The sequence below is a fragment of the Maylandia zebra genome, linkage group LG9 (genome assembly GCF_041146795.1).
Source record: "Maylandia zebra isolate NMK-2024a linkage group LG9, Mzebra_GT3a, whole genome shotgun sequence".
NCBI classification, from domain to species: Eukaryota; Metazoa; Chordata; class Actinopteri; order Cichliformes; family Cichlidae; genus Maylandia; species Maylandia zebra.
This window is the reverse complement of record NC_135175.1, coordinates 14,895,152-14,921,634: the sequence shown is the minus strand read 5'-3', so window position 1 is coordinate 14,921,634 and position 26,483 is coordinate 14,895,152. Positions and strand designations below refer to the sequence as shown.

General features: G+C 39.3%; 3 protein-coding genes across 3 annotated transcripts; all 3 read left to right on the top strand.

Moving 5' to 3' along the window:
- The first annotated feature begins 989 nt into the window (after window positions 1-989).
- LOC143420492 (myelin-associated glycoprotein-like) lies at window positions 990-4,132 on the top strand. Its single transcript, XM_076888696.1, has 5 exons — window positions 990-1,032; window positions 1,235-1,612; window positions 3,122-3,427; window positions 3,548-3,808; window positions 4,013-4,132. Exons 1-5 carry the CDS (start codon window positions 990-992, stop codon window positions 4,096-4,098), a joined length of 1,074 nt encoding a protein of 357 aa, XP_076744811.1. The 3' UTR covers window positions 4,099-4,132.
- Window positions 4,133-9,681: 5,549 nt separating this feature from the next.
- LOC143420561 (B-cell receptor CD22-like) lies at window positions 9,682-16,387 on the top strand. The gene is made up of 6 exons (XM_076888762.1): window positions 9,682-9,724; window positions 9,896-10,279; window positions 11,762-12,067; window positions 12,155-12,415; window positions 12,609-12,699; window positions 16,141-16,387. Exons 1-6 carry the CDS (start codon window positions 9,682-9,684, stop codon window positions 16,385-16,387), a joined length of 1,332 nt encoding a protein of 443 aa, XP_076744877.1.
- A 5,260-nt stretch (window positions 16,388-21,647) lies between these two features.
- LOC106676633 (B-cell receptor CD22-like) lies at window positions 21,648-25,162 on the top strand. The gene is made up of 6 exons (XM_076888760.1): window positions 21,648-21,690; window positions 22,131-22,514; window positions 24,023-24,328; window positions 24,416-24,676; window positions 24,888-24,969; window positions 25,081-25,162. Exons 1-6 carry the CDS (start codon window positions 21,648-21,650, stop codon window positions 25,160-25,162), a joined length of 1,158 nt encoding a protein of 385 aa, XP_076744875.1.
- Window positions 25,163-26,483: the final 1,321 nt, after the last annotated feature.

Genomic DNA, 26,483 nt, shown 5'->3' with positions numbered 1-26,483 from the left:
CGAGAGAGATACAGTCTGTCATAGTCCATCATCATGATTTGTGTTAGCACAGGTTGTACATTCATACTAAGAATGATTCAATCACTTGTGTAAGGTTAAGGTCAGAGGCTTCGACAGACCAAAAGTTAAAAATGTCTTTAAGGGCAACATCTGACTTCTTTCACAGGAAATAAGCAGGCGGCACAAAACAGACTTCATTATGCAGCGCTACAGTCAGTGGGTGTCTCTACATGTACTTCCTCAGATGATCATTTGTATTTTACAGTTTATAGTAGTTCTGCTGAAGGCTGCTTTGTGTCACTCATAAGACAATCATCAGATGTAATGTGGGGTAAAGAAACATTTTACTGCTTTTATTTCTTAACGGGGGCGATTGTGGCTCAAGAGTTAGGAGTTCGCCTTGTAATCGGAAGGTTGCCGGTTCGAACCCCGGCTTGGACAGTCTCGGTCGTTGTGTCCTTGGGCAAGGCACTTCACCCGTTGCCTACTGGTGGTTGTCAGAGGGCCCGGTGGCGCCAGTGTCCGGCAGCCTCGCCTGTCAGTGCACCCCAGGGTGGCTGTGGCTATAATGTAGCTGCCATCACGTGTGTGTGAATGGGTGGGTGACTGGATATGTAAAGCGCTTTGGGGTCCTTAGAGACTAGTGAAGTGCTATATAAATACAGGCCATTTACCATTTAACTTTCTAAACTCAAACACATTTATTATTTTGAACTTGTCTTTCTTAAAGAGCATGTCGTCTTTATAAACTTCCTTACAAACTGCCTAATGCTGCAGTAAAACATTTTACTCATTGTATTCATTAACCTTTTTTCTTATTTTTCCTTCAGTCAACTGACTGACACATCATGTGATTTTACCTTGTTTTAATATTTCAGCTATTTTCAAAGCACACAGCACCACAGATATAAATAATAATAACTAAATGATTCTCATTCACTTTTTTGTTGATTTTATTGTTTGTTTGTATTTTGTGATTCCAGATGAAGATGGTAACAGTCAGCATTTTACTGACTGTTCTCTTTGTTTCAGGTGAGCTGATTGTTCAGTTATTCAAAGACATTATTGGATTCATTTGTAATTTAACTTTCACCCACTTTAAAACAACCTGAAAGACAGAGCCAGCGCTTTGTGTTGTGATTGAAAATGTAAACAGTTTACAGTTTACAGTTTACAAACAATGAACAGCAGAGGAAAGAACAGCAGCTTGTTAATAATGAAACTGTATTTACAGGTGCTTTGGCTGATTATCCTCACTGGATAGCACTCTACATGACTGCACCAAAGACGATGGAAGCACTGAGTGGATCTTGTTTGCAAATCCCATGTAACTTCAGCACCAAAGACGAACAGAAATTTATAAGCAAAAGAAAAATCTTTGGAGTGTGGATTAAAATTAATGGTGACAAAAAGCCAAACAATGTGATCTTCAGAAGTAATGGAGCAGTTAACATCTATCCAATGAGTATTACTGGGAACCTGAGTCAGAGAAACTGCACCACTCTGTTTTCTATTTTAACCACAAACTACACAAACACATACTTCTTCAGAGTAGAGAGTGAACCATTCAAGGCAACAGCTCAACATGATCCTCTTCAAATAACAGTCACAGGTAAAGACTGAAGTTTTTAATCCATTTATATCATAAAATAATACAAACCTTTGTTCTGATACTCGCTCTCTTTAATGAATGCAGACATTTACAAATCATTTATAAAAGAACATAATATGACATAAAGAAGAGAAAATTTATTGTAATTTTTTTTAAGAAGATGTTTTTTCAGATTTAATTCATTTCTACGTCAGTTTTAGTTTACTTCAGCAAACTGAGAATGCACAGCAGTTCAAACTACATGTATGTAATATACTGTTCTTTAGTGTTAATATGTTTGTGATATGAAACCACAGATTCTTCTTGGAGGCCCAATAATACATACCCAGATTTCCTCCAATTTAATGGATTTAGAACATACCTGTCACTCCATCCGTCCTTTTCCTCCTTTCCTTATCAGATATCCAAGGGGGCAGGGATTTATTTCAGCTGTCATCGGGCGAGAGGTGGAGCACATCCTGCACAGGTCACCAGTCTGTTGCAAGGAGACAGATAACCATTTCTACTCACACTCACACCTATGGGCAATTTAGAATCATTTACTTAAAGCCAACAAGGTTTGATACAGAATTTTCTTTACGTCTTTGTCCTCGACAGGTCTATGACAGGCCGCTCAGACTGGCTGCTCTGCCAGTTATTGAGCTTTAAGCCACAATATGGGTGGCTGTAGTTCAGGAGGTAGAGCAGGTCGTCTGCTGATTGGAAGGTTGCTGGTTTAACCTTTGGCTCCACCAGTTTGCATGCCAAAAATCCTTGGGCAAAATACTAAATTGCTGTCCGATGCATCCATCGTAGTAGGAATAGGTGTGAATGTTAGTTTGAAAGCACTTAAAAGCATTGAGAAAGTGCTTGTGTGGCATGTTGTATAAAGCGCTTTATGGTCTGGGAGAGTAGAAAAATGCTACACAAGAATCAGTCCATTTACCAATAGCAACAGCAGACATGTGGAGTGTGTACGCTTTTCTGCCTCTCATAACCCCAGTGATTTTCCTGTGGTTGGAAATCTCACGTGATATTGTAACATCACAAGTTCAGGCAACTAACCACTCCTATTCAATTGTATCATGTCATCTCAACAAGAATACAATTAACTAGTTTTAAGTTGTTGAATTTCATGCAGATCGTCGATGATTTAATTCAGTTCACCGTGGAAACATAAAAGTATTTTGTTCAAATTTCACTTTAGACTCTTGTAAATGTAACAACAACCCAAATTTCATTTTTTTGCAAACATGCCCAGAGAAAGCAGCTGTGTGTGTGGTTCCTCTTGTAGATATGTTTTTTCTTTTCATTATAGACGAACAATTTGAAATTCTTGGTGCAGAAATGGTCTTCAAAATGTGTCGATATTAAGAAAAAACATCAAATGTCTCACTTTTAACCAGTGATGTTTCAGGTTTAATCGATTTGACTGTCAGTTGTTGTTTATATTGACAAAACTGAGAATCCATAGTAGTTCAAACTGCATGTATGCTTTAGTGTTAATACGTTTGTGATGTGAAACCACAGATTCTCCTTGGAGGCCCAATATTACAATCTCAGGTGATCTGAAGGAGAAGGAGTCTGTCACTATAACCTGCTCAGCTCTCACTCCCTGTCCACACTCCCCTCCTCAACTCACCTGGAATCTCCAACAAGACTCTCACAACAAAACAGAGGAAAACACAGATGGAAGCTTTACAACTAAAATCCAGCAGAACATCACTCTGTCAGACACACATGATGGAAAGAAGATCAGCTGCTCTGCCAGATATCCTGTGAACCAAGGAAAAGACACCAAGACAGCAGAGACAGAAGAGACTCTCAGTGTTTCATGTAAGACAATCAGAGTGTTTTTATGGATCCTGTGAGTAAACTATGAGTAATGGAATATTAAATGTTTATAATGGATAATAGGAATCCGTATTAGAGCTATTTCCCCCCTCTTTTTTCCAGTGCTCCCCAAAGAAACCACAGCATTTATCAACCCATCAGGTTCAGTGCCAGCAGGCAGTCAGGTGAACCTAGCTTGTTATAGTAAAGCCAAACCTCCAGTCCGCAGCTTCACCTGGTTCAAGAAGAGCAGAGATGGAGCTGTGAAAGTATCTGAAGGAGTGATTTACAGCTTCAGTGTAACAGATGGAGGAGTTTATTACTGTGTGGCCACTAATGATCTGGGTAATCAGACATCAGCAGAGATTAACTTGACTGTTGGAGGTAAAGTTACTCAGCATTTAGCTGTTTTTTATTTTTTAAATCATTTTTTGAGGTATTTCTTAAAAGTGAGTTGAAAAAGAAGCAAATTTAGCTTCATGAAGTTCAAATCTTGTAATTTATCCTACAACGTGGCTGTTCATCTGTTAGACTTGAAAACTATTTTTTCACCTAAAACAATCTTATTTACTGTTTTCTGCATTACAGGTGGAAACCTGGTTGGTGTCTACACTATAGTGAAGACTGTTGGAATCATAATGCTCATGAGCACACTGATCTTATTTGAGTGGTGAGACAAATGTTTCTGTGACACACGCATTTGAAACCAACTAACTCATCGTAAAACAACATAATTCAGTCTTTCTGGTTTCTTTGATTTGATTCTGTTTTTTCCCTTCAGCTGGTTCAGATCAAGATTCTCCAACAAACCAGATACTGAAAGCTGTCAGATGAACAGAGTCACATCACAACACATCAACTAAAGTTTCCACAGGAGGAAAAACTCCACCTTCAATCATCACTTAATTCCCTTCAGTGACTTTCAACAGTTGTACATGACCATTTTACTTTGAATGTAGAGATGCTGTTGCAGAAATCGAAACATTTACTTTGTGGATAATTTCATATCATTCCTTCGCTGCCCTGAGTCTGTTAAACAGGGGCTGCTTCAGCCTGACCATCTTATTTTTTTATAGTGTATCCATGAATATTGATCTAACACCACACTTCTGTAAGACTGATCCAGCATAATGTGTGGAGATGCACGCAATTTTACACTTTATTACAGGTACAGCTGTGTTCTTGCTATTACTATAGAATCGATTTTAAGGTTTTACTATTTGTTTTTAAAGCTCTCCATGGTTTGGCTCCAGGTTACATTTCAGATCTTCTTAGCCTGCACTTACCCACTCGATCTCTGCTCTCCTCCAGTCAGATGGTTTTATCAGTTCCACGCTCCCAGCTCAAATCTAGAGGGGACAGGGCTTTCTCCATTGCCGCCCCGAGACTCTGGAATAGTCTTCCCCCCTTCATAAAATTCTCTTCATCCTTGGAAGTCTTTAAATCGATTCTCAAGACCTACTTATTTTCCAAGGCTTTCAGATCTCTTTGATATCTTTTTTTATTCTGTCTATTTGGTCTCTTATATTATGGATGGTGTTGTATGTGTATATACGTTATATTCACATATGTGTGCTTGTGTGTGAATGTGTACAGTTTTGTATATGTATGTGCATATTTGCATGTACATTATATGCTATATACTCTTACATGTCTTACAATTCTTTTTTAAAATGTTTTCTTTCTATTTCAATTCTTTTATTATATTATCCCTCTGTTCAGCACTTTGGCCGACACTTGATGTCTTTTAAATGTGCTATATAAATAAAGATGACTTGACTTGACTTGACTTGACTATTGAATAACAGCTTCTGCTGCCCCCTTTGTGGACTACACAAAAGAACATTTGTAATGCCCTGAAGTGTTCAGGCTGCATTGGGGGAATAGCAGTGATTTACAAGTACAACTTCAGTTATGATACATTTACTCTGAGCTCATTTCATTCCTTCAAAGTTAACCATGAAAGTCCAGTTTGCTGTAGTATTATCCACCTGTGATGACTTTCTGAATGAATTCTTTGATCTGTTTTAATACATTGTTGCAAAATTAAACCAAATCCCTTTGGTAGGTGATTTTAATTACACTGATGATCTAGCTCTACAACCTCAGAATCTGTTAACAGTGCAAAGTCACTTGTATGTGAATGGTCTCCTTGTGATCCTGCAGTCGTCCCATGCTGACTTAACCATTTTCTCTTTATCTCTCCTGTCTGGACTTTTCTGTCAACACTTCAGAGTGAGTTACTGAGAGAGAGACTTTCTGTGGTCCTGTCTGAACTGGAGCCCTGGAATCATTAATTGGAAATCCTTCTGTTGTCACATTCTGTTGTTGCTTCACTGTGAATAAACACACTGAACTTAATCCTCTGAGTCTGCGTTCTTAGTCTAACCAGTCCATTACTTGTGACAGTGGCAGCAGCACCCCCTTTGGTCTGTTCAGCTAATCTATAAACTCCCTGCAAATGCCATACGTAGCTATAACACCAGTCATAGTCATTTCTTTTAAGTAATTGAATCTTTGTATCAACAAATATTTGTATTCCTGGTCTGGTCATGTCAAGGCCCGTCATCTAGTGGAATAGCAGAAAAACCATGTAATGGCTGGAGTGGAGCTTTTACTCCAAGCAATCATTTCACAAGAATGAAAGTACTACAAAAGGTACATTAGTAAAAGCTCTGAAGAATGCAACAGTTCCCTGAGTGCTCAATGAAGCCATAAATGTTTAGCTTGATGCATAGGATAAATAGAAGCCCACAGCTGAGGGCAGAGAAGTCCAACAAGATCTGTGATCACTCATCTGCCCTCTTTCATGGGTGTTAGGCTGCTTTTCTCTTTACATCACTACCTGTTTCTTATACTGACACAGTTATACTCTAGTCCAAGCATATTCTTATTTGAGCCAATCAGCCACCACTTTGTGTGCTCTACATTTGTGCTCTCTGTCATTCTCTCTTTGTGCAACACACCACCTCCCCATCTCCACTTCACAGACACCTCAGAGCTCCATCCAAGCTTCAGCCTTCAAATTCATCCCCGCCAGCTTCTAGCCTTCAGGGGGTCGTGTTCAAAATCTCTGGTATTCCATTCTAACATGATGGGTCATCAGGGTCTAAATCCCAAATAAATTAATCATTTTATATAAATCATTATCAATTCTTTTAACTAGTTTTTCTGTAGGGATGTTGCTGGCGACTAATGTCTTTGTCGACTAACTGACGAGTTTAAAACTAAGAAATACTCAAGTTATACTTTGGAAACTTTAATGTCAAAAACTAAATATGACAAATAAAAACACCTGAAAAATGATAGACTGAAATATGTCTTTCCCTAACGAAACATATTTTTCGTACAATGTCTTAAACTCTCCTAGAATGAAGATGAAGCACATTTATTATTTTTTTCAGATATTTATTTATTTACTGCTCTTGACATGCAACTAAAATATAAAATGCCTTTTTGTATTTATTCACCTCAAATGTTGTGTGTTGGGCTGTGCAGTAACACTGGATTCCTTTGTAACATCTCTGAGTGTCACCGAGGCGATCGTGGCTCAAGAGTTGGGAGTTCGCCTTGTAATCGGAAGGTTGCCGGTTCAAGCACCGGCTTGACAGTCTCAGTCGTTGGTTCCTTGGGCAAGACACTTCACCCATTGCGCCTACTGGTGGTGGTCAGAGGGCCCGTTGGCGCCAGTGTCCGGCAGCCTCGCCTCTGTCAGTCTGTCCCAGGGTGGCTGTGGCTACAATGTAGCTTACCATCACCAGTGTGTGAATGTGTGTGTGAACGGGTGGATGACTGACTGTAGTGTAAAGCGCTTTGGGGTCCTTAGGGACTAGAAAAGCGCTATACAAATACAGGCCATTTACCGCATCGCTCCTGTGGTGGTGCTGTGACTGCTCATAGCTTAACAATACCTGCATATTTGATGTCTACAGATATAATGTGACATTCATACTGAGAGATATATGTATTCTGTAAGCTGCAATGCAGGTTTGGAATTAACTTAAGTTAGTAAAAAGGTTGTTTGACTGTGATAAGTAATTATCTAGTGTTGTCTATTACAGGATATTTGCAGAAAGGACAAAACTGTTGTTGCAGTGTTGTATTTGGTATCATCACGTCAGGCCTATAACAGCTTTGCAACTAAAGTAAGATTGCACCTTCTTAAGTAGCGGGTTCTCTGTCTGTACTTCCTTTTTTGTTTGCAACCGCAGGGAGCTAGTTTCTGTGTTTGACCACGTTACTGATATATGCCGACTGCCACACATTGTAGTGGTTATTCAGATGGTATCAACTCGTTGCATAATTATTAACTGATGAAGAAACAAACAAAATAATGTGGAATACAGTTTTCCTCCAGCTCCTCATTGTCTATTGTGGTAATCACTGTCAGCCTGATCTCTGGCTGCAGCACAGGGCTTGTTTGATGTGTTTGGTCTGTATGATTTCACAGAGTGTGTCTTTTTTAAGAAGCAGTCAGAACAGCAGAAAATGAAGATGTTCATTATGATGAAACCAAAGCAGAGACCTTCTTTAGTCTCAGTGCAGGACAGCACACAGAAGCAGGATTTAGTGCATTCACAGATCAACGTGTGCAACAGCGTAACGCCGAGACGTGAAGGCCCAGAGAGTATGAACTCTCATTGTATCTACTGTGTGTGCAAGTAAGTGTGCAAGACTGAGAGCAGAAGAGAAGTGCAGAGTAAATGAGTGTGCAGTTGAACAAATGTTGTTACAGAGAAATGTTCCCTCTGAATACGTCCCAATTAAAAGGTCCATTGGAAAGGTTCAACCAGGAGCTGGAGACACAGCGGCACGCGTAGGTTGGAGGAGTTCAGCCTCAGCATGCTGTTACTGATCTCACCAACATTTCTTACCCTCCCTGATATAAATGACCTAAAACATACATTTTATGACATCAGCGAGCCAGAAGTTGGAACATCAGGGAACCTCTGTGCTACACGATTGATGATTCACCACAAGGATCCTCTGTAGCCAAATACCTCACAGAACAATTACATTGAATTCAATTTGGAGTTTCCATTGCTTGAAGGAGAAAATTTAATTCAAAACCTTTACCAAGCTTCTAGTAATAAATGAATCACATAAACAGGTCCCACAGCTTTGCCACTTCTATCTTCCAGTATCACCACTCCAGCAGCACACGCATGGCCTCTCAGGGCCCAGCAGTCAAAGGCAAGCAACACTTGATACTGGACGTCCAGATAACGTGTGTGTGTAGAGCGAGAGAGATACAGTCTGTCATAGTCCATCATCATGATTTGTGTTAGCACAGGTTGTACATTCATACTAAGAATGATTCAATCACTTGTGTAAGGTTAAGGTCAGAGGCTTCGACAGACCAAAAGTTAAAAATGTCTTTAAGGGCAACATCTGACTTCTTTCACAGGAAATAAGCAGGCGGCACAAAACAGACTTCATTATGCAGCGCTACAGTCAGTGGGTGTCTCTACATGTACTTCCTCAGATGATCATTTGTATTTTACAGTTTATAGTAGTTCTGCTGAAGGCTGCTTTGTGTCACTCATAAGACAATCATCAGATGTAATGTGGGGTAAAGAAACATTTTACTGCTTTTATTTCTTAACGGGGGCGATTGTGGCTCAAGAGTTAGGAGTTCGCCTTGTAATCGGAAGGTTGCCGGTTCGAACCCCGGCTTGGACAGTCTCGGTCGTTGTGTCCTTGGGCAAGGCACTTCACCCGTTGCCTACTGGTGGTTGTCAGAGGGCCCGGTGGCGCCAGTGTCCGGCAGCCTCGCCTGTCAGTGCACCCCAGGGTGGCTGTGGCTATAATGTAGCTGCCATCACCAGTGTGTGAATGTGTGTGTGAATGGGTGGGTGACTGGATATGTAAAGCGCTTTGGGGTCCTTAGAGACTAGTGAAGTGCTATATAAATACAGGCCATTTACCATTTAACTTTCTAAACTCAAACACATTTATTATTTTGAACTTGTCTTTCTTAAAGAGCATGTCGTCTTTATAAACTTCCTTATAAACTGCCTAATGTTGCAGTAAAACACATTTTACTCATTGTATTCATTAACTTTATAAATTAACCTTTTTCTTATTTTTCCTTCAGTCAACTGACTGACACATCATGTGATTTTACCTTGTTTTAATATTTCAGCTATTTTCAAAAGCACACAGCACCACAGATATAAATAATAATAACTAAATCATTCTCATTCACTTTTTTGTTGATTTTATTGTTTGTTTGTATTTTGTGAATCCAGATGAAGATGGTGACAGTCAGCATTTTACTGACTGTTCTCTTTGTTTCAGGTGAGCTGATTGTTCTGTTATTCAAAGACATTATTGGATTCATTTGTAATTTAACTTTCACCCATTTTAAAACAACCTGAAAGACAGCCAGCGCTTTGTGTTGTGATTGAAAATGTTTACAGTTTACAAACAATGAACAGCAGCTTGTTAATAATGAAACTGTATTTACAGGTGCTTTGGCTGATTATCCTCAGTGGATAGCACTCTACATGACTGCCCCAAAGCAGATGGAAGCACTGAGTGGATCTTGTTTGCAAATCCCATGTAACTTCAGACCCAAAGACGAACAGAAATTTAACAGCAAAAGAAAAATCTTTGGAGTGTGGATTAAAAATAATGGTGACTTTGGCAAAAATCCAAACAATGTGATCTTCAACAGTAGTGGAGCAGTTAGCATCTATCCAATGAGTATTACTGGGAACCTGAGTCAGAGAGACTGCACCACTCTGTTTTCTAATTTAACCACAAACTACACAAACACATACTTCTTCAGAGTAGAGAGTGAACCATTCAAGGCAACAGCTCAACATGATCCTCTTCAAATAACAGTCAGAGGTAAAGACTGAAGTCCATTTATATCAAAAAAATAATATAAACCTTTGTTCTGATACTCACTCTCTTTAATGAATGCAGACATTTACAAATCATTTATAAAAGAACATAATATGAGATAAAGAAGAGAAAATTTATTGTAATTTTTTTAAGAAGATGTTTTTTCAGATTTAATTCATTTCTACGTCAGTTTTAGTTTACTTCAGCAAACTGAGAATGCACAGCAGTTCAAACTGCATGTATGTAATATACTGTTCTTTAGTGTTAACATGTTTGTGATATGAAACCACAGATTCTTCTTGGAGGCCCAATAATACATACCCAGATTTCCTCCAATTTAATGGATTTAGAACATACCTGTCACTCCATCCGTCCTTTTCCTCCTTTCCTCATCAGATATCCAAGGGGGCAGGGATTTATTTCAGCTGTCATCGGGCGAGAGGTGGAGCACATCCTGCACAGGTCACCAGTCTGTTGCAAGGAGACAGATAACCATTCCTACTCACACTCACACCTATGGGCAATTTAGAATCATTTACTTAAAGCCAACAAGGTTGATACAGAATTTTCTTTACGTCTTTGTCCTCGACAGGTCTATGACAGGCCGCTCAGACTGGCTGCTCTGCCAGTTATTGAGCTTTAAGCCACAATATGGGTGGCTGTAGTTCAGGAGGTAGAGCAGGTCGTCTGCTGATTGGAAGGTTGCTGGTTCAACCTTTGGCTCCACCAGTCTGCATGCCAAAAGTCCTTGGGCAAAATTGCTGTCCGATGCATCCATCGTAGTATGAATAGGTGTGAATGTTAGTTTGAAAGCACTTAAAAGCATTGAGAAAGTGCTTGTGTGGCATGTTGTATAAAGCGCTTTATGGTCTGGGAGAGTAGAAAAATGCTACATAAGAATCAGTCCATTTACCAATAGCAACAGCAGACATGTGGAGCGTATACGCTTTTCTGCCTCTCATAACCCCAGTGATTTTCCTGTGGTTGGAAATCTCACGTGATCTTGTAACATCACAAGTTCAGGCAACTAACCACTCCTATTCAATTGTATCATGTCATCTCAACAAGAATACAATTAACTAGTTTTAAGTTGCCGAATTTCATGCAGATCGTCGATGATTTAATTCAGTTCACCGTGGAAACATAAAAGTATTTTGTTCAAATTTCACTTTAGACTCTTGTAAATGTAACAACAACCCAAATTTCATTTTTTTGCAAACATGCCCAGAGAAAGCAGCTGTGTGTGTGGTTCCTCTTGTAGATATGTTTTTTCTTTTCATTATAGACAAACAATTTGAAATTCTTGGTGCAGAAATGTGTCGATATTAACAAAAAACATCAAATGTCTCACTTTTAACCAGTGATGTTTCAGGTTTAATCGATTTGACTGTCAGTTGTTGTTTATATTGACAAAACTGAGAATCCATAGTAGTTCAAACTGCATGTATGCTTTAGTGTTAATACGTTTGTGATGTGAAACCACAGCTTCTCCTTGGAGGCCCAATATTACAATCCCAGGTGATCTGAAGGAGAAGGAGTCTGTCACTATAACCTGCTCAGCTCTCACTCCCTGTCCACACTCCCCTCCTCAACTCACCTGGAATCTCCAACAAGACTCTCACAACAAAATGGAGCAAAACACAGATGGAAGCTTTACAACTAAAATCCAGCAGAACATCACTCTGTCAGACACACATGATGGAAAGAAGATCAGCTGCTCTGCCAGATATCCTGTGAACCAAGAAAACGGCACCAAGACAGCAAAGACAGACGAGACTCTCAGTGTTTCATGTAAGACAATCAGAGTTTGTTGTTGAACTGAATCCTTCAGGACACCATGGTATATGGGATATCACTTTCTCTCTTTTATTTCTCCAGATGCTCCTAAAGACACCTCAGCATCCATCAGTCCATCAGGTTTGGTGTCAGCAGGCAGCTGGGTGAACCTGACCTGCTCCAGCAGAGCCAAACCTCCAGTCAGCAACTTCACCTGGTTCAAGAAGAGCAGAGATGGAGCTGTGAAAGTATCTGAAGGAGAGATTTACAGCTTCAATGTAACAGATGGAGGAGTTTATTACTGTGTGGCCACTAATGATCTGGGTAATCAGACATCAGCAGAGATTGACGTAACTGTTGGAGGTAAATTTAGGTCGAAACCACTAATGTGTTGCATGTTCTTATCCAATTTTTCTTCATCTTATTTACTGTTGTCTTCTCTTTGTTTATTTCTTTTTTTCTAAACAGAGCTATACAAAATATAAAATGAATCCGTATATTGCTTCTGTTTAACTCTTTAACTGAAATGTTTTTTCTTATTGATCTTGTTTTTCAGGAGAGCAGAATGGTAGCTCCTTCCCAACATGGCTAATTCTTGGAGGAATCCTTGGGTTCATCTTACTCGTCTGCCTGATTATCTTTGTTTGGTAAATATTACATTACAGCAGAAAATATGATCTCTCACCCTCTCCCTTCCTTATCTTTCCTGCTTGGCTTCTATATCCTTGTCTAATCTCGTCTAACTGTAACCCTCAGTGTTTCTCAGTCTTGTTCTCTAAAACCCAAAGAATTGTGGATCTGATCAACTGGTTCCTCAATGGATATTGGCACTCTACTCTAGACGAAAAGCCTGGGCTCAGGAGTAGGGATGGGTACCGGTGTCCGGTGCCATGACATAAACGGTAGTAACCAGACCGAAAAGCTGCGCACATTTCGGTGCTTTATTTCTGTGCTTTTTTTCCCCTGAGATGTCATACACTTTGGATTCTAGCCAATCATTTTACCTTTCCGAGGATAGTAGGCTGGCCCAGGTACGTACGTTCTTTTAGAGCAGAGCTACAGATTAAAAACGCCCAAGGCGAAGCGGTCAGAAGTCTGGCTGTACTTCACAGCAAAAGATGCAAACTCAGCAGCCTGCAACAAGTGCTTTAAGGTGATACTGTGATACTGTGCAAAGGAGGTAACACCTCGAATCTGATGAAACACCTGGTGACGCATAGTGTTTTTTTAAAAGCAGAGAAATGCATCGTATTTGATAGCTTGCTGCAAGACCGAGCACCGTACACATCTACTGCGGGTGTGGTGCCTGTTATCGGACCCGGAGTTAGCAACATCCCCCAAAAACCCGAAGAGTATAGTCCTGGCCCCTAGCCCTGCCAGTGTAGCAGAAATGATGAGGATGATGATGGCAGCAGCAGCCGTTCTTCTCTGGGTCAGTAGCTTAATGTTATTCGTGTGTAATTTACGTTGAGTACGCTGACCACGTTATTACATTAATGCATGTAAGGTGAACTAGCAAACACCGTTGTAGTTACATGCGGCTGACTTCTTGTTTGATGGCAGATACTCCCTTCACCCTCGCCAAAAAGACTAAAATGACCAAAGAAAAAGTGGAAAACAGTTAAACATGAGAGGTTTTTGGACAAAGTTGGTGTTTTTCCAATGTTTAAGCACTGCTTCCAGCCAAGAGTGATACCATATATGCCCTATAGCTGCAGAGAAGACTAACATTGTTATCTTTTTACAAAATAAACTGCTAAACACGAGAGGTTTTAGGACAAAGTTTGTGTTTTCCATTGTTTAAGCACAGGTTCGAGCACCGTTTAAGCACCGGCACCGTTTCAAAAGTACCAGTTTTGCACCGGTATCGGATAAAACCTAAAGGATACCCATCCCTACTCAGGAGAGCCCGATTGTTCTTCAGAGTCGTTTGCTGCCGGATACCCGATTGTGTCGCGTGCCTGGTGACACCCGTGATAGAGGACACTGAATGACATCTACCATTCGGAAAGATGATAACAGAGTTCTGGCTGATCAGAGCTGGCTCAGACGTGGCTTATCGAAGAACAAAGAAAGCAGTTACAGATAGGGATGGGTACCGGTGTCCGGTGCCATGATGGCACCGGTTCTGACATAAACGGTAGTAACCAGACCGAAAAGCAGCGCACATTTCGGTGCTTTATTTCGGTGCTTTTTTTTTCCTGAGCTGTGATACACTTTCGATTCTAGCCAATCATTTTACGTTTCCGAGGATAGTAGGCGGGTCCAGGTACGTACGTTCTTTTAGAGCAGAGCTACAGATTAAAAATGCCCAAGGCAAGCGGTCAAAAGTCTGGCTGTACTTCACAGCAAAATATGCAAACTCAGCAGCAACAAGTGCTTTAAGCTGATACTGTGATACTGTCAAAGGAGGTAACACCTCGAATCCGATGAAACACCTGGCGACGCATAGCGGTTTTTTTTAAAAGCCAAGAAATGCGCTGTATTTGATAGCTTGCTGCGAGACCTCACACCGAGCACATCTACTACGGGTGTGGTGCCTGTTATCAGACCCGGAGTTAGCAACATCCCCAAAAACACGAAGAGGAGAGTCCTGGCCCCTAGCCCTGCCAGTGTAGCAGAAATGATGAGGATGATGATGCAGCAGCAGCCGTTCTTCTCTGCGTGAGTATCTTAATGTTGTTCATGTGTAATTTACGTTGAGTAGGCTAACCACGTTATTATATTAATGCATGTAAGGTGAACTAGCAAACACCGTCGTAGCTACATGCAGCTGTCTTCTTGTTTGATGGCAGATACTCCCTTCACCCTGGCCAAAAAGGCTAAAATGACCAAAGAAAAAGTGGAAAACAGTTAAACATGAGAGGTTTTTGGACAAAGTTTGTGTTTTTTCCATTGTTTAAGCACTGCTTCCAGCCAAGAGTGATACCATATATGCCCCATAGCTGCAGAAAAGGCTAACATTGTTATCTTTTTACAAAAAAACAGCTGAACATGAGAGGTTTTTGGACCAATTTTGTGTTCTCCATTCTTTAAGCACCGGTTTGAGCACCGTTTAAGCACCGGCACCGTTTCAAAAGTACCGGTTTGGCACCGGTATCGGATAAAACCTAAACGATACCCATCCCTAGTTACAGCTATTCAAAACCTGCATTAGGCTGGCCGACATGATTGACGATGTGCAAGCTGTGAGTACTCAGACTGTGTTTATTGAACACCATATGGGAAGATCTTCAAGAAGTTCACGGCTTTGCAATATGGATAAGATCTTGGAGAAGAACAACAGGATCTGAGAGACCTGGTGACCAGTGAAAGACATTAGACCAACTGTAAAATTGGAAGCAGTTTCTTCGCACTAACCAAAACAACTACCATCTCCATCTCATGCGGCCCCCCTGGTGCCAGCTGGATGCTCAAGGCAAAAGCTGACGGGAATAACAAAGTTCTTCCTTAGATAACAAGACTATGTTGTGACTCTCTCCCTCCTCCTTCAAGGCTACCTGCGTCGACCGAAGATTGTTGACTTTTTCCCAACCAAGTGAAGGGACACTTTCTCTCGGCTGAACACGGAACAGACACACACACGCACACATATGCATGTACTCTGACACAGACCTACACTTACCCCCCCACCCCCTCCAAATGCCTTCGAAGCTTATGTCTTCTATGTTGTGAGATGTGATGATTTATGTGCTATGTGCTGAGGTGGGCTTTTTTTCTGTTCTCAAACTGATCTCCTCGTTGGAGCTCAGTCTGGGCGGAGTTCTTTTTTCTCCTCGTCTTTCCTCATGTTGTGCATTTTCCATTGTTTTGGTTCCAGGTCGCTGCTCATGTGGCCAGTGCTACCTAGCCTGACCTGTCTTGCCAGTGTGATGTTTGTGTATTGTATGTACGGTCGGCAAGGTATCATCTATCTTAACTGCCCCTTGGGGATAAATAAAGTGTCTCTGACTCTGACTCTGATACTTAAACAGCTCATGAACAAGGTTTACAAGGTTTAGCTATATTTTGATACCAAGATTGTTTACACAGCGTTTGTAATAGCAGAAAGATACTCTATTCATTTTGGCTATTTGATTTTCAAGCAGGAACCCCAGAAACGTGAGTGAAGAGCCAGCAAGTAAATCAGAAGGAGAAGAAGAAAACATCCATTATGGAGAGATCAACTTCTCTGTGCTGAGATATGAAGCATCCACTGACTCAGTGCAGTACAGAGGACAGCAGCAGGATACGGTGTACACACAGGTGAAAGTCAAAAAGCACGAAAACACAGAGTGCGCTCACGGCCAAGAGGAACTCTACACTCAGGTGAAGAAAAAAGTAACATTACATTAACACAGTGTATTAAAGAAACACACACAGAACCTGCACATACAAATGTCATTTTTCCGGTTTAGTGTTGTTCTTAAGTAGTTACTTAAACAAAATCCTGCAGCTTTTTATGTTCAGCTTTAATCTCACACGGCTGTTTTCAGTCGACTTTTTTGTTTAGATTTTTCTTAAATACGTGTAAATAGATGTTGCAGCACTCCAATAAGGAACTACTTTACATGACAGTTGAGACATTTCTGCAGATGACTAGAAACCTCCACTTACAAACTTATTTTAGCTTTCATCGTGCTCATACAGTATTTGCATGTTGTGTGTGCTCTTGAATGATTTATTATTTACATTGTAGACATGTTGAAATGAAAAAGTTTGTCACAGGTAATTTAAATGGCTGCAGGCAAGCTGGCAGCAAAACATGTAAATTTGTGTTCAATAAAATATGTTTACTTAATTTAAAGTGTTTTTGTGTGATATTTAATATAATTTGTGCTGAAGGTTTACTCCGTATTTTGTGATGTGAAGTGCTGGATGTCTTTTTCTTATCTAAATAAGTGGGTAAGAAATTTATTTTGTCTTCAAACTCTCCATGTTTCAAATGTTGGACACTGCTAGGTAATTACTTATAACAGTCAAAGAGACCCTGCCTCACCCTATCATGTGACCTATTGAGAACAACTGACGCAAGACTGTCCAGTGCTGGGAGTGAAAACGAGGAGGTTTGGTTGCAGACACACGTAAAGTAATTGGTTGCTGCATATACCTTGGTACACTGAAAGATGAAGGACAAAGATGGAATTTTTGTGGAATGATTTGGTGTGTGTTGTAAAGGAGTGGTGTACCTGCCTTTTGACTAGCAGAGCAATGATTTATGGAAGCTGGGTGTGGTGCCAGTTTTCTGGGTAAAGGATCTGTGGGTTTTATGAATACAACTTACTATAATAACAGTTTATTTACTGATTGAGGGTGGTGATGGTGCTTTTTTGTCTTTGGACATTTCAATGTGGTCACATAGTTTATGCACGAATGTGTTGAGATTTAAACCAACAGCATGGAAAACTTTGATCTGGTTGTAGGTACAGCCTTTTAAGATTTATGACTGTGTCAGAGGTTGTGTGTGGAGGCGAGGAAGAGATGACCCAAACACTGGATTCACGGTGTAGAATGATGATGTTTTACTGGAGCGAGTGAAAGAACAGAGCAGGAACGACAGGACTGACTGACTGAAAGACTGAATGGCTGGCTGAACAACTGACAACATGTGGGAACGACAACATAATATCTACAATGACACGACAAGGAACTGGTGGAAACTGAGGGTTTAAATACACTGGCTACACTGATTTTTGTAATATTGACATTCATATTGTGAGTGGAAATTTTTTTAATGGACATTTTTTGTGTTCAGCAGTGACTCTTTGTTGTCCTTCAGCTTAGCCATGTAGGGCAATCACATCAAAACATCTGGGTGCTGCTCTTGTAAGAGCAGAGTAACTTCTACTATTTTCATCACTTCCTTCAAAATCTGCTTCATGTGATATACATTTCTAATTTTACATTTCTAATTTTACTCGAGTACTGATGCCTAACTTGTTTGCAGAGTATGTACATGTGAACTGAATGTAGTTCCTTCAAAGCTTTGGTGTGATCATTTGCATTGCAATGAAACACATATTGTTTGCTGATCTTAAGTTACAGCTTAGACATTTACTGATGATTAACCCTTTTATGGCCTGGTGCTGTTTGAAATATAATTTCAGTATGTAAAAATTGAGCACTTTGTTAATAAATGTATCTGTCAGGGCTCTGTGTGCGGGCAGGCAGAGATGAGGATCCAAATGCAGGACTCGGAAAACGGAATGTAACTCAAAAACCTCAGCTTTATTGCTGGCAGGAAAACAAACATGAAGTGAGGATGGAACACTGAGACCAAGGACACACAGGCATAATCTGTGGGTACGACGCGACACTGGGCATGGGAAAACACAGGGCTTAAATACACAGGGTAGTAATGAGGAAATGGGCCACAGAAGGGAGACACAGCTGGGAGAGATCAGGGCTAACGAGACATGGGGAACAAAGCTGCACACACTAACATAAGACAAAGACTTTCACAATAAAACAGGAAACATGAATCACAACTCAGAGACATGGACTCAACACAGAGACCCGAAAATGAAACATGGAACTGAACTATACATGAAACCACCATTCCTAAAACATGGATAATAGAAACATGAAACTAATAATAATAATAATAATAATAATAATAATAATAATAATAATAATAATCACAACAAGAGAATGAGAAACAATCCAAAACACCAAGATAACTGAAACACAAGGTACCAGAGAAACAAAGAATAATCCATGATGCAAAAGTGAACCAAAACATAAAAAACTGAAAATACTGGGTCCAACGGACCCAGAACCGTGACAGTATCAGACTCTCTCAAATGTGTTTGCTCATAGGGGGTTAAATTATTATTTTGGTTTTTCTCTGTATGTATTAATTTAGGATCTACCTTACAATGTAAAGTATCTTGAGGCGACTGTTTTTTGTGATTTGACACTGTATAAATAAAATTGTAATGACTTAATATAGAAGCTAAAAGCATATCATTAAGCAAAACACTGCAGGATGGAAAACATAGATATGGTAGATCAAACCAACCACATAATACCACAGTAAATGCTTTGCTGTGACACTGGTTAGTACTGAAGCTGATGTACACACAAAGATTGAAATTTTTCTCTTCAGCTTTAACACTGGAAGTTTGATTTTATAAATGCAGCCAGCTGGGCAGTGCAGCCTATCAAAGCTAGAATAGGGAGAGATAGCGTGAGACAGAGGCTGTGAATCTGTCACAGAGCAACTGAATTTCTTGTTCGTATGTTCTTAATTTATAAGAACATATTTTACTTTGCATGCAAGAAAACTGCACTTTCCTAAACAGCGTGTACTCTGTCTGTACCTGCTGTTTAGTTGTCCTTAAATTTCTAAGGTTAAACTTACAAGCTTTGAGTGAGTGACAGAAAAAACAAATATTTAAGCGTGAAGATTTAGACTGTCACAGTGACTTCCTCTTTTGCTGAACATAATCAGGAAGGACAAGACTGACTCTACTTTTACATTGTTTTAGTCTTCTGGGTGTTTCATTACTACTTTTTTCTGACATTGGGAGCATTTAGTTCATATGTTTTATTGTAATTCTCTTTCATTTTATTCTGCAATCTCAAGAAAACACTACGCAATAGAGGAACCAAAGTATTTCTTTCTCAAATGGCTATGTGTAGAGCTACAATTTCATAATAAATTAGATGCAGGTCTTCCATTGTTCGTGCAATTTTTGAAAGATCTGCCGTAATTCTTTAGTCATAAACCAGTGCATGCGTGGGTTCTTGGCTTCCTGGCCGATCAATCAAATTGAATAAGTAAGAAGTAGGCTTCACCAGAGCTGCACTGTGAGTGTCACAAATGTTCTTTGTAGTGTTTATGAAAAGAGTATTTTAGGCTTTAATTGTCACTAAATCTATAAAATACTCCAATAACCTGTTTTTGTTTTTTCTTTGTGAAGAACTTTGGGTCTTTTATGGATACGTGTGAATTGAAACTTTATAAAATTTACAACTGTACTGTACACATAGATCACACTGAAGAATACATGTTCTTAGTTTCAGACTGAGTTGTTCTTTGATGTCACTAGAAGAGATGTTATTAAGTTCAAAGACCAGCCAAGGCCCAGCTAAGGGCCCATCACAGATCTGCTGTCCATTTTAAGTCACTGTATCTGTACTATAATAGCAGAACCAATGACATGCGTGACGTGTAACACATGTGAGACGTGTGATTGAGCAGAAGACCAGTTTCCACCCTGACTGTAAAGCACCTGTTAGCTCAACGATCTTCCATTAACAACTACTATTAAAGCTGGATATCAACAGGCCACAAGACAAGCAGAACAGCACTGAATGAGCAAATCCTGGTAAACGTCAAAGGTCATCACTCCAGTGAACACGTCTCCATTGCACTGAGTCCAGTGCTGGTGTGCTTTATGCCACTGTAGTCTATGCTTTGCATTGTGCTTGGTGATGAACCCATGAAGCTCCTTGAACATGGAAACCAATTCCATGAAGAACTCTACATCAGGTGTGTCAAATTCATTTTACCTCACAGGCCACATATGGCCCACTTTGATCTTAAGTAGACTGGACCACTTAAACGATCATTACGACAGCAAGCCAGTACGTGTATTCACTGAGATCTGATTTTGGGAATAAACTAATTCAGATGAACAATTTGTAATATTTGTACCATAATGTTTTATTAAATAATCTACTAGATGGACTGATTAGGGTTTTGCATTTTGACCAGTAAAATTAGAAAGTATTTGTCATTTAGTGTATCTATACATGTATCTATATCTATAGATACATGTTAGTTCATTAGATGGGGGGATTTAATAGTTTATATTTATCATGTATCATAATAATTAATATTTCCCAAATCCAAATTTACATTTGTGGCCTCATTACAACATGGCTAAATTAAAAATGGCTTAACATTTATTGAGCTCAGATATAAAATAAGATTTTTCCACAACTAAACTTATGTGCCAGAAATCAAATGCCTGGTGTTGCTGCTCAACAACCAAATTGTAGTGTTACTGTGCTCTTTCCCACACTTTGTGATTAATTTTAGTGCTGATGCAGTCACTGCAGATTTGCTAAAAGATACATGTAAATGTAAGTAGCCTACTTGTAGAAAAGCAGAACTGAAGAGTTTTTGTCAGAGGCATCGAGTGACGCCTCCAGCAGCTTTGTGATAAACTGACTTTATTACACTTTCTTAAACAAGTTCTCTTTCTGTACTTCCTTCTTTCCAACATCAGCTGGGCGACACGGTCCACTGTAATTCTTCTAAAACTGCAAAACAATAATTCTACACTTGGGATTGTTTGGTAAGGAAACATTTTATTGCTTTTATTCAATAACTTTTTACTTTTCTTTCATTGCACTGACAGGCACATGTAAAGTAATCTTACTTACTGATGTTCAAGTTTTATATGAACTGCTTTGTGTTACATTTTTTATATTTCACCATGTTTCAAAGCAAAATCCTACAAGAAAATAAAAACAAGATCTGTATAAATGAAGAAGGAACATTTTTATGATAAAACAGCTTTAAAAATATTAAGTACAGTGTTAGAGCTCCGTACATGAAATTGTCTTTTTTTAATCCAGGCAGTAGAGTAGTCTGTGTGTGAACATGGAGACAGTCAGCATGTTACTGATTGTCCTGTTTGTTTCAGGTGAGTATTTCAGTATTTCAAAGTCATTATTGGAGTTATTTTACAACGTAAACTTCATTTACTAACAGAGTGAACATAGACCTACTTTTTGTACTGACTTTAAATTAAAATGTTTTTGTACAAAATGTTAACACCTAAGGAACAAAAAACTTTGGTGGCACTTTCAAGCATTACACTAGACAGTTTTTGAAACTCTGATTATGAAGATTTCCATCTTACATCCAAACAGCAGATGGTGGTGGAAATGTTCCTACCATCTCTGGAATATCAGCTAAATGTTTAATTTAAAATGGAAATATGCAAAAAAAAAATTCACGCTAACTAAAGTGTAGCAAATAGTTTAATCAGAGATGAGAGTTTTGTTTGGGAGTAGAAAAACATGTAGTTATTTTGTTTAATACTGATATGTGAATGGATTAATCATTAAATTGTATTTACAGGTGCTTTGGCTGGTTATTCCTATAAAGCAGACCTTTTCATAACTGCACCAAAGCAGCTGGAAGCACTGAGTGGATCTTGTTTGCAAATCCCATGTAACTTCAGACCCAAAGACGAACAGAAATTTAACAGCAAAAGTGAAATTTTTGGAGTGTGGATTAAAAATAATGGTGACTTTGGCAAAAATCCAAACAATGTGATCTTCAACGGTAGTGGAGCAGTTAGCATCTATCCAATGAGTATTACTGGGAACCTGAGTCAGAGAGACTGCACCACTCTGTTTTCTAATTTAACCACAAACTACACAAACACATACTTCTTCAGAGTAGAGAGTGAACCATTCAAGGCAACAGCTCAGTGTGATCCTCTTCAAATAACAGTCACAGGTAAAGACTGAAGTTTTTAATCCATTTATATCAAAAAAATAATATAAACCTTTGTTCTGATACTCACTCTCTTTAATGAATGCAGACATTTACAAATCATTTATAAAAGAACATAATATGACATAAAGAAGAGAAAATTTATTGTAATTTTTTTAAGAAGAAGTTTTTTCAGATTTAATTCATTTCTACGTCAGTTTTAGTTTACTTCAGCAAACTGAGAATGCACAGCAGTTCAAACTGCATGTATGTAATATACTGTTCTTTAGTGTTAACATGTTTGTGATATGAAACCACAGATTCTTCTTGGAGGCCCAATAATACATACCCAGATTTCCTCCAATTTAATGGATTTAGAACATACCTGTCACTCCATCCGTCCTTTTCCTCCTTTCCTCATCAGATATCCAAGGGGGCAGGGATTTATTTCAGCTGTCATCGGGCGAGAGGTGGAGCACATCCTGCACAGGTCACCAGTCTGTTGCAAGGAGACAGATAACCATTCCTACTCACACTCACACCTATGGGCAATTTAGAATCATTTACTTAAAGCCAACAAGGTTGAAACAGAATTTTCTTTACGTCTTTGTCCTCGACAGGTCTATGACAGGCCGCTCAGACTGGCTGCTCTGCCAGTTATTGAGCTTTAAGCCACAATATGGGTGGCTGTAGTTCAGGAGGTAGAGCAGGTCGTCTGCTGATTGGAAGGTTGCTGGTTTAACCTTTGGCTCCACCAGTTTGCATGCCAAAAATCCTTGGGCAAAATACTAAATTGCTGTCCGATGCATCCATCATAGTATGAATAGGTGTGAATGTTAGTTTGAAAGCACTTAAAAGCATTGAGAAAGTGCTTGTGTGGCATGTTGTATAAAGCGCTTTATGGTCTGGGAGAGTAGAAAAATGCTACATAAGAATCAGTCCATTTACCAATAGCAACAGCAGACATGTGGAGTGTGTACGCTTTTCTGCCTCTCATAACCCCAGTGATTTTCCTGTGGTTGGAAATCTCACGTGATCTTGTAACATCACAAGTTCAGGCAACTAACCACTCCTACTCAATTGTATCATGTCATCTCAACAAGAATACAATTAACTAGTTTTAAGTTGTTGAATTTCATGCAGATCGTCGATGATTTAATTCAGTTCACCGTGGAAACATAAAAGTATTTTGTTCAAATTTCACTTTGGACTCTTGTAAATGTAACAACAACCCAAATTTCATTTTTTTGCAAACATGCCCAGAGAAAGCAGCTGTGTGTGTGGTTCCTCTTGTAGATATGTTTTTTCTTTTCATTATAGACGAACAATTTGAAATTCTTGGTGCAGAAATGGTCTTCAAAATGTGTCGATATTAAGAAAAAACATCAAATGTCTCACTTTTAACCAGTGATGTTTCAGGTTTAATCGATTTGACTGTCAGTTGTTGTTTATATTGACAAAACTGAGAATCCATAGTTGTTCAAACTGCATGTATGCTTTAGTGTTAATACGTTTGTGATGTGAAACCACAGATTCTCCTTGGAGGCCCGATATTACAATCCCAGGTGATCTGAAGGAGAAGGAGTCTGTCACTATAACCTGCTCAGCTCTCACTCCCTGTCCACACTCCCCTCCTCAACTCACCTGGAATCTCCAACAAGACTCTCACAACAAAATAGAGGAAAACACAGATGGAAGCTTTACAACTAAAATCCAGCAGAACATCACTCTGTCAGACACACATGATGGAAAGAAGATCAGCTGCTCTGCCAGATATCCTGTGAACCAAGGAAAAGACACCAAGACAGCAGAGACAGAAGAGACTCTCAATGTTTCATGTAAGACAATCAGAGTTTGTTGTTGAACTGAATCCTTCAGGACACCATGGTATATGGGATATCACTTTCTCTCTTTTATTTCTCCAGATGCTCCTAAAGACACCTCAGCATCCATCAGTCCATCAGGTTTGGTGTCAGCAGGCAGCTGGGTGAACCTGACCTGCTCCAGCAGAGCCAAACCTCCAGTCAGCAACTTCACCTGGTTCAAGAAGAGCAGAGATGGAGCTGTGAAAGTATCTGAAGGAGAGATTTACAGCTTCAATGTAACAGATGGAGGAGTTTATTACTGTGTGGCCACTAATCATCTGGGTAATCAGACATCAGCAGAGATTGACTTGACTGTTGGAGGTAAAGTTACTCAGCATTTAGCTGTTTTTTTAATTTATTTTTTAATCATTTTTTGAGGTATTTCTTAAAAGTGAGTTGAAAAGGAAGCAAATTTAGCTTCATGAAGTTCAAATCTTGTAATGTATCCTGCAACATGTGGTTGTTCATGTGTTAGACTTGAAAACTATTTTTTCACCTAAAACAATCTTATTTACTGTTTTCTGCATTACAGGTGGAAACCTGGTTGGTGTCTACACTATAGTGAAGACTGTGGGAATCATAATGCTCGTGAGCACACTGATCGTATTTGAGTGGTGAGACAAATGTTTCTGTGACACACGCATTTGAAACCAACTAACTCATCGTAAAACAACATAATTCAGTCTTTCTGGTTTCTTTGATTTGATTCTGTTTTTTCCCTTCAGCTGGTTCAGATCAAGACGCTCCAACAAACCAGATACTGAAAGCTGTCAGATGAACAGAGTCACATCACAACACATCAACTAAAGTTTCCACAGGAGGAAAAACTCCACCTTCAATTATCACTTAATTCCATTCAGTGACTTTCAACAGTTGTGCATGACCATTTTACTTTGAATGTAGAGATGCTGTTGCAGAAATCGAAACATTTACTTTGTGGATAATTTCATATCATTCCTTCGCTGCCCTGAGTCTGTTAAACAGGGGCTGCTTCAGCCTGACCATCTTATTTTTTTATAGTGTATCCATGAATATTGATCTAACACCACACTTCTGTAAGACTGATCCAGCATAATGTGTGGAGATGCACGCAATTTTACACTTTATTACAGGTACAGCTGTGTTCTTGCTATTACTATAGAATCGATTTTAAGGTTTTACTGATTGTTTTTAAAGCTCTCCATGGTTTGGCTCCAGGTTACATTTCAGATCTTCTTAGCCTGCACTTACCCACTCGATCTCTGCTCTCCTCCAGTCAGATGGTTTTATCAGTTCCACGCTCCCAGCTCAAATCTAGAGAGGACAGGGCTTTCTCCATTGCCGCCCCGAGACTCTGGAATAGTCTTCCCCCCTTCATAAAATTCTCTTCATCCTTGGAAGTCTTTAAATCGATTCTCAAGACCTACTTATTTTCCAAGGCTTTCAGATCTCTTTGATATCTTTTTTTATTCTGTCTATTTGGTCTCTTATATTATGGATGGTGTTGTATGTGTATATACGTTATATTCACATATGTGTGCTTGTGTGTGAATGTGTACAGTTTTGTATATGTATGTGCATATTTGCATGTACATTATATGCTATATACTCTTACATGTCTTACAATTCTTTTTTAAAATGTTTTCTTTCTATTTCAATTCTTTTATTATATTATCCCTCTGTTCAGCACTTTGGCCGACACTTGATGTCTTTTAAATGTGCTATATAAATAAAGATGACTTGACTTGACTTGACTTGACTATTGAATAACAGCTTCTGCTGCCCCCTTTGTGGACTACACAAAAGAACATTTGTAATGCCCTGAAGTGTTCAGGCTGCGTTGGGGGAATAGCAGTGATTTACAAGTACAACTTCAGTTATGATACATTTACTCTGAGCTCATTTCATTCCTTCAAAGTTAACCATGAAAGTCCAGTTTGCTGTAGTATTATCCACCTGTGATGACTTTCTGAATGAATTCTTTGATCTGTTTTAATACATTGTTGCAAAATTAAACCAAATCCCTTTGGTAGGTGATTTTAATTACACTGATGATCTAGCTCTACAACCTCAGAATCTGTTAACAGTGCAAAGTCACTTGTATGTGAATGGTCTCCTTGTGATCCTGCAGTCGTCCCATGCTGACTTA

What these genes read in the sequence shown, in the direction of transcription:
- LOC143420492 (XM_076888696.1), top strand. Translation starts at nt 990, where the DNA reads ATGGTAACAGTCAGCATTTTACTGACTGTTCTCTTTGTTTCAG. An exon ending in GACTGTTCTCTTTGTTTCAG is followed by an intron (nt 1,033 to 1,234) that starts GTGAGCTGATTG and finishes CTGTATTTACAG; the next exon opens with GTGCTTTGGCTGATTATCCT. An exon ending in GATTAACTTGACTGTTGGAG is followed by an intron (nt 3,809 to 4,012) that starts GTAAAGTTACTC and finishes TCTGCATTACAG; the next exon opens with GTGGAAACCTGGTTGGTGTC.
- LOC143420561 (XM_076888762.1), top strand. Translation starts at nt 9,682, where the DNA reads ATGGTGACAGTCAGCATTTTACTGACTGTTCTCTTTGTTTCAG. An exon ending in CGAGACTCTCAGTGTTTCAT is followed by an intron (nt 12,068 to 12,154) that starts GTAAGACAATCA and finishes TTATTTCTCCAG; the next exon opens with ATGCTCCTAAAGACACCTCA. An exon ending in GATTGACGTAACTGTTGGAG is followed by an intron (nt 12,416 to 12,608) that starts GTAAATTTAGGT and finishes CTTGTTTTTCAG; the next exon opens with GAGAGCAGAATGGTAGCTCC.
- LOC106676633 (XM_076888760.1), top strand. Translation starts at nt 21,648, where the DNA reads ATGGAGACAGTCAGCATGTTACTGATTGTCCTGTTTGTTTCAG. An exon ending in GATTGTCCTGTTTGTTTCAG is followed by an intron (nt 21,691 to 22,130) that starts GTGAGTATTTCA and finishes TTGTATTTACAG; the next exon opens with GTGCTTTGGCTGGTTATTCC. An exon ending in GATTGACTTGACTGTTGGAG is followed by an intron (nt 24,677 to 24,887) that starts GTAAAGTTACTC and finishes TCTGCATTACAG; the next exon opens with GTGGAAACCTGGTTGGTGTC.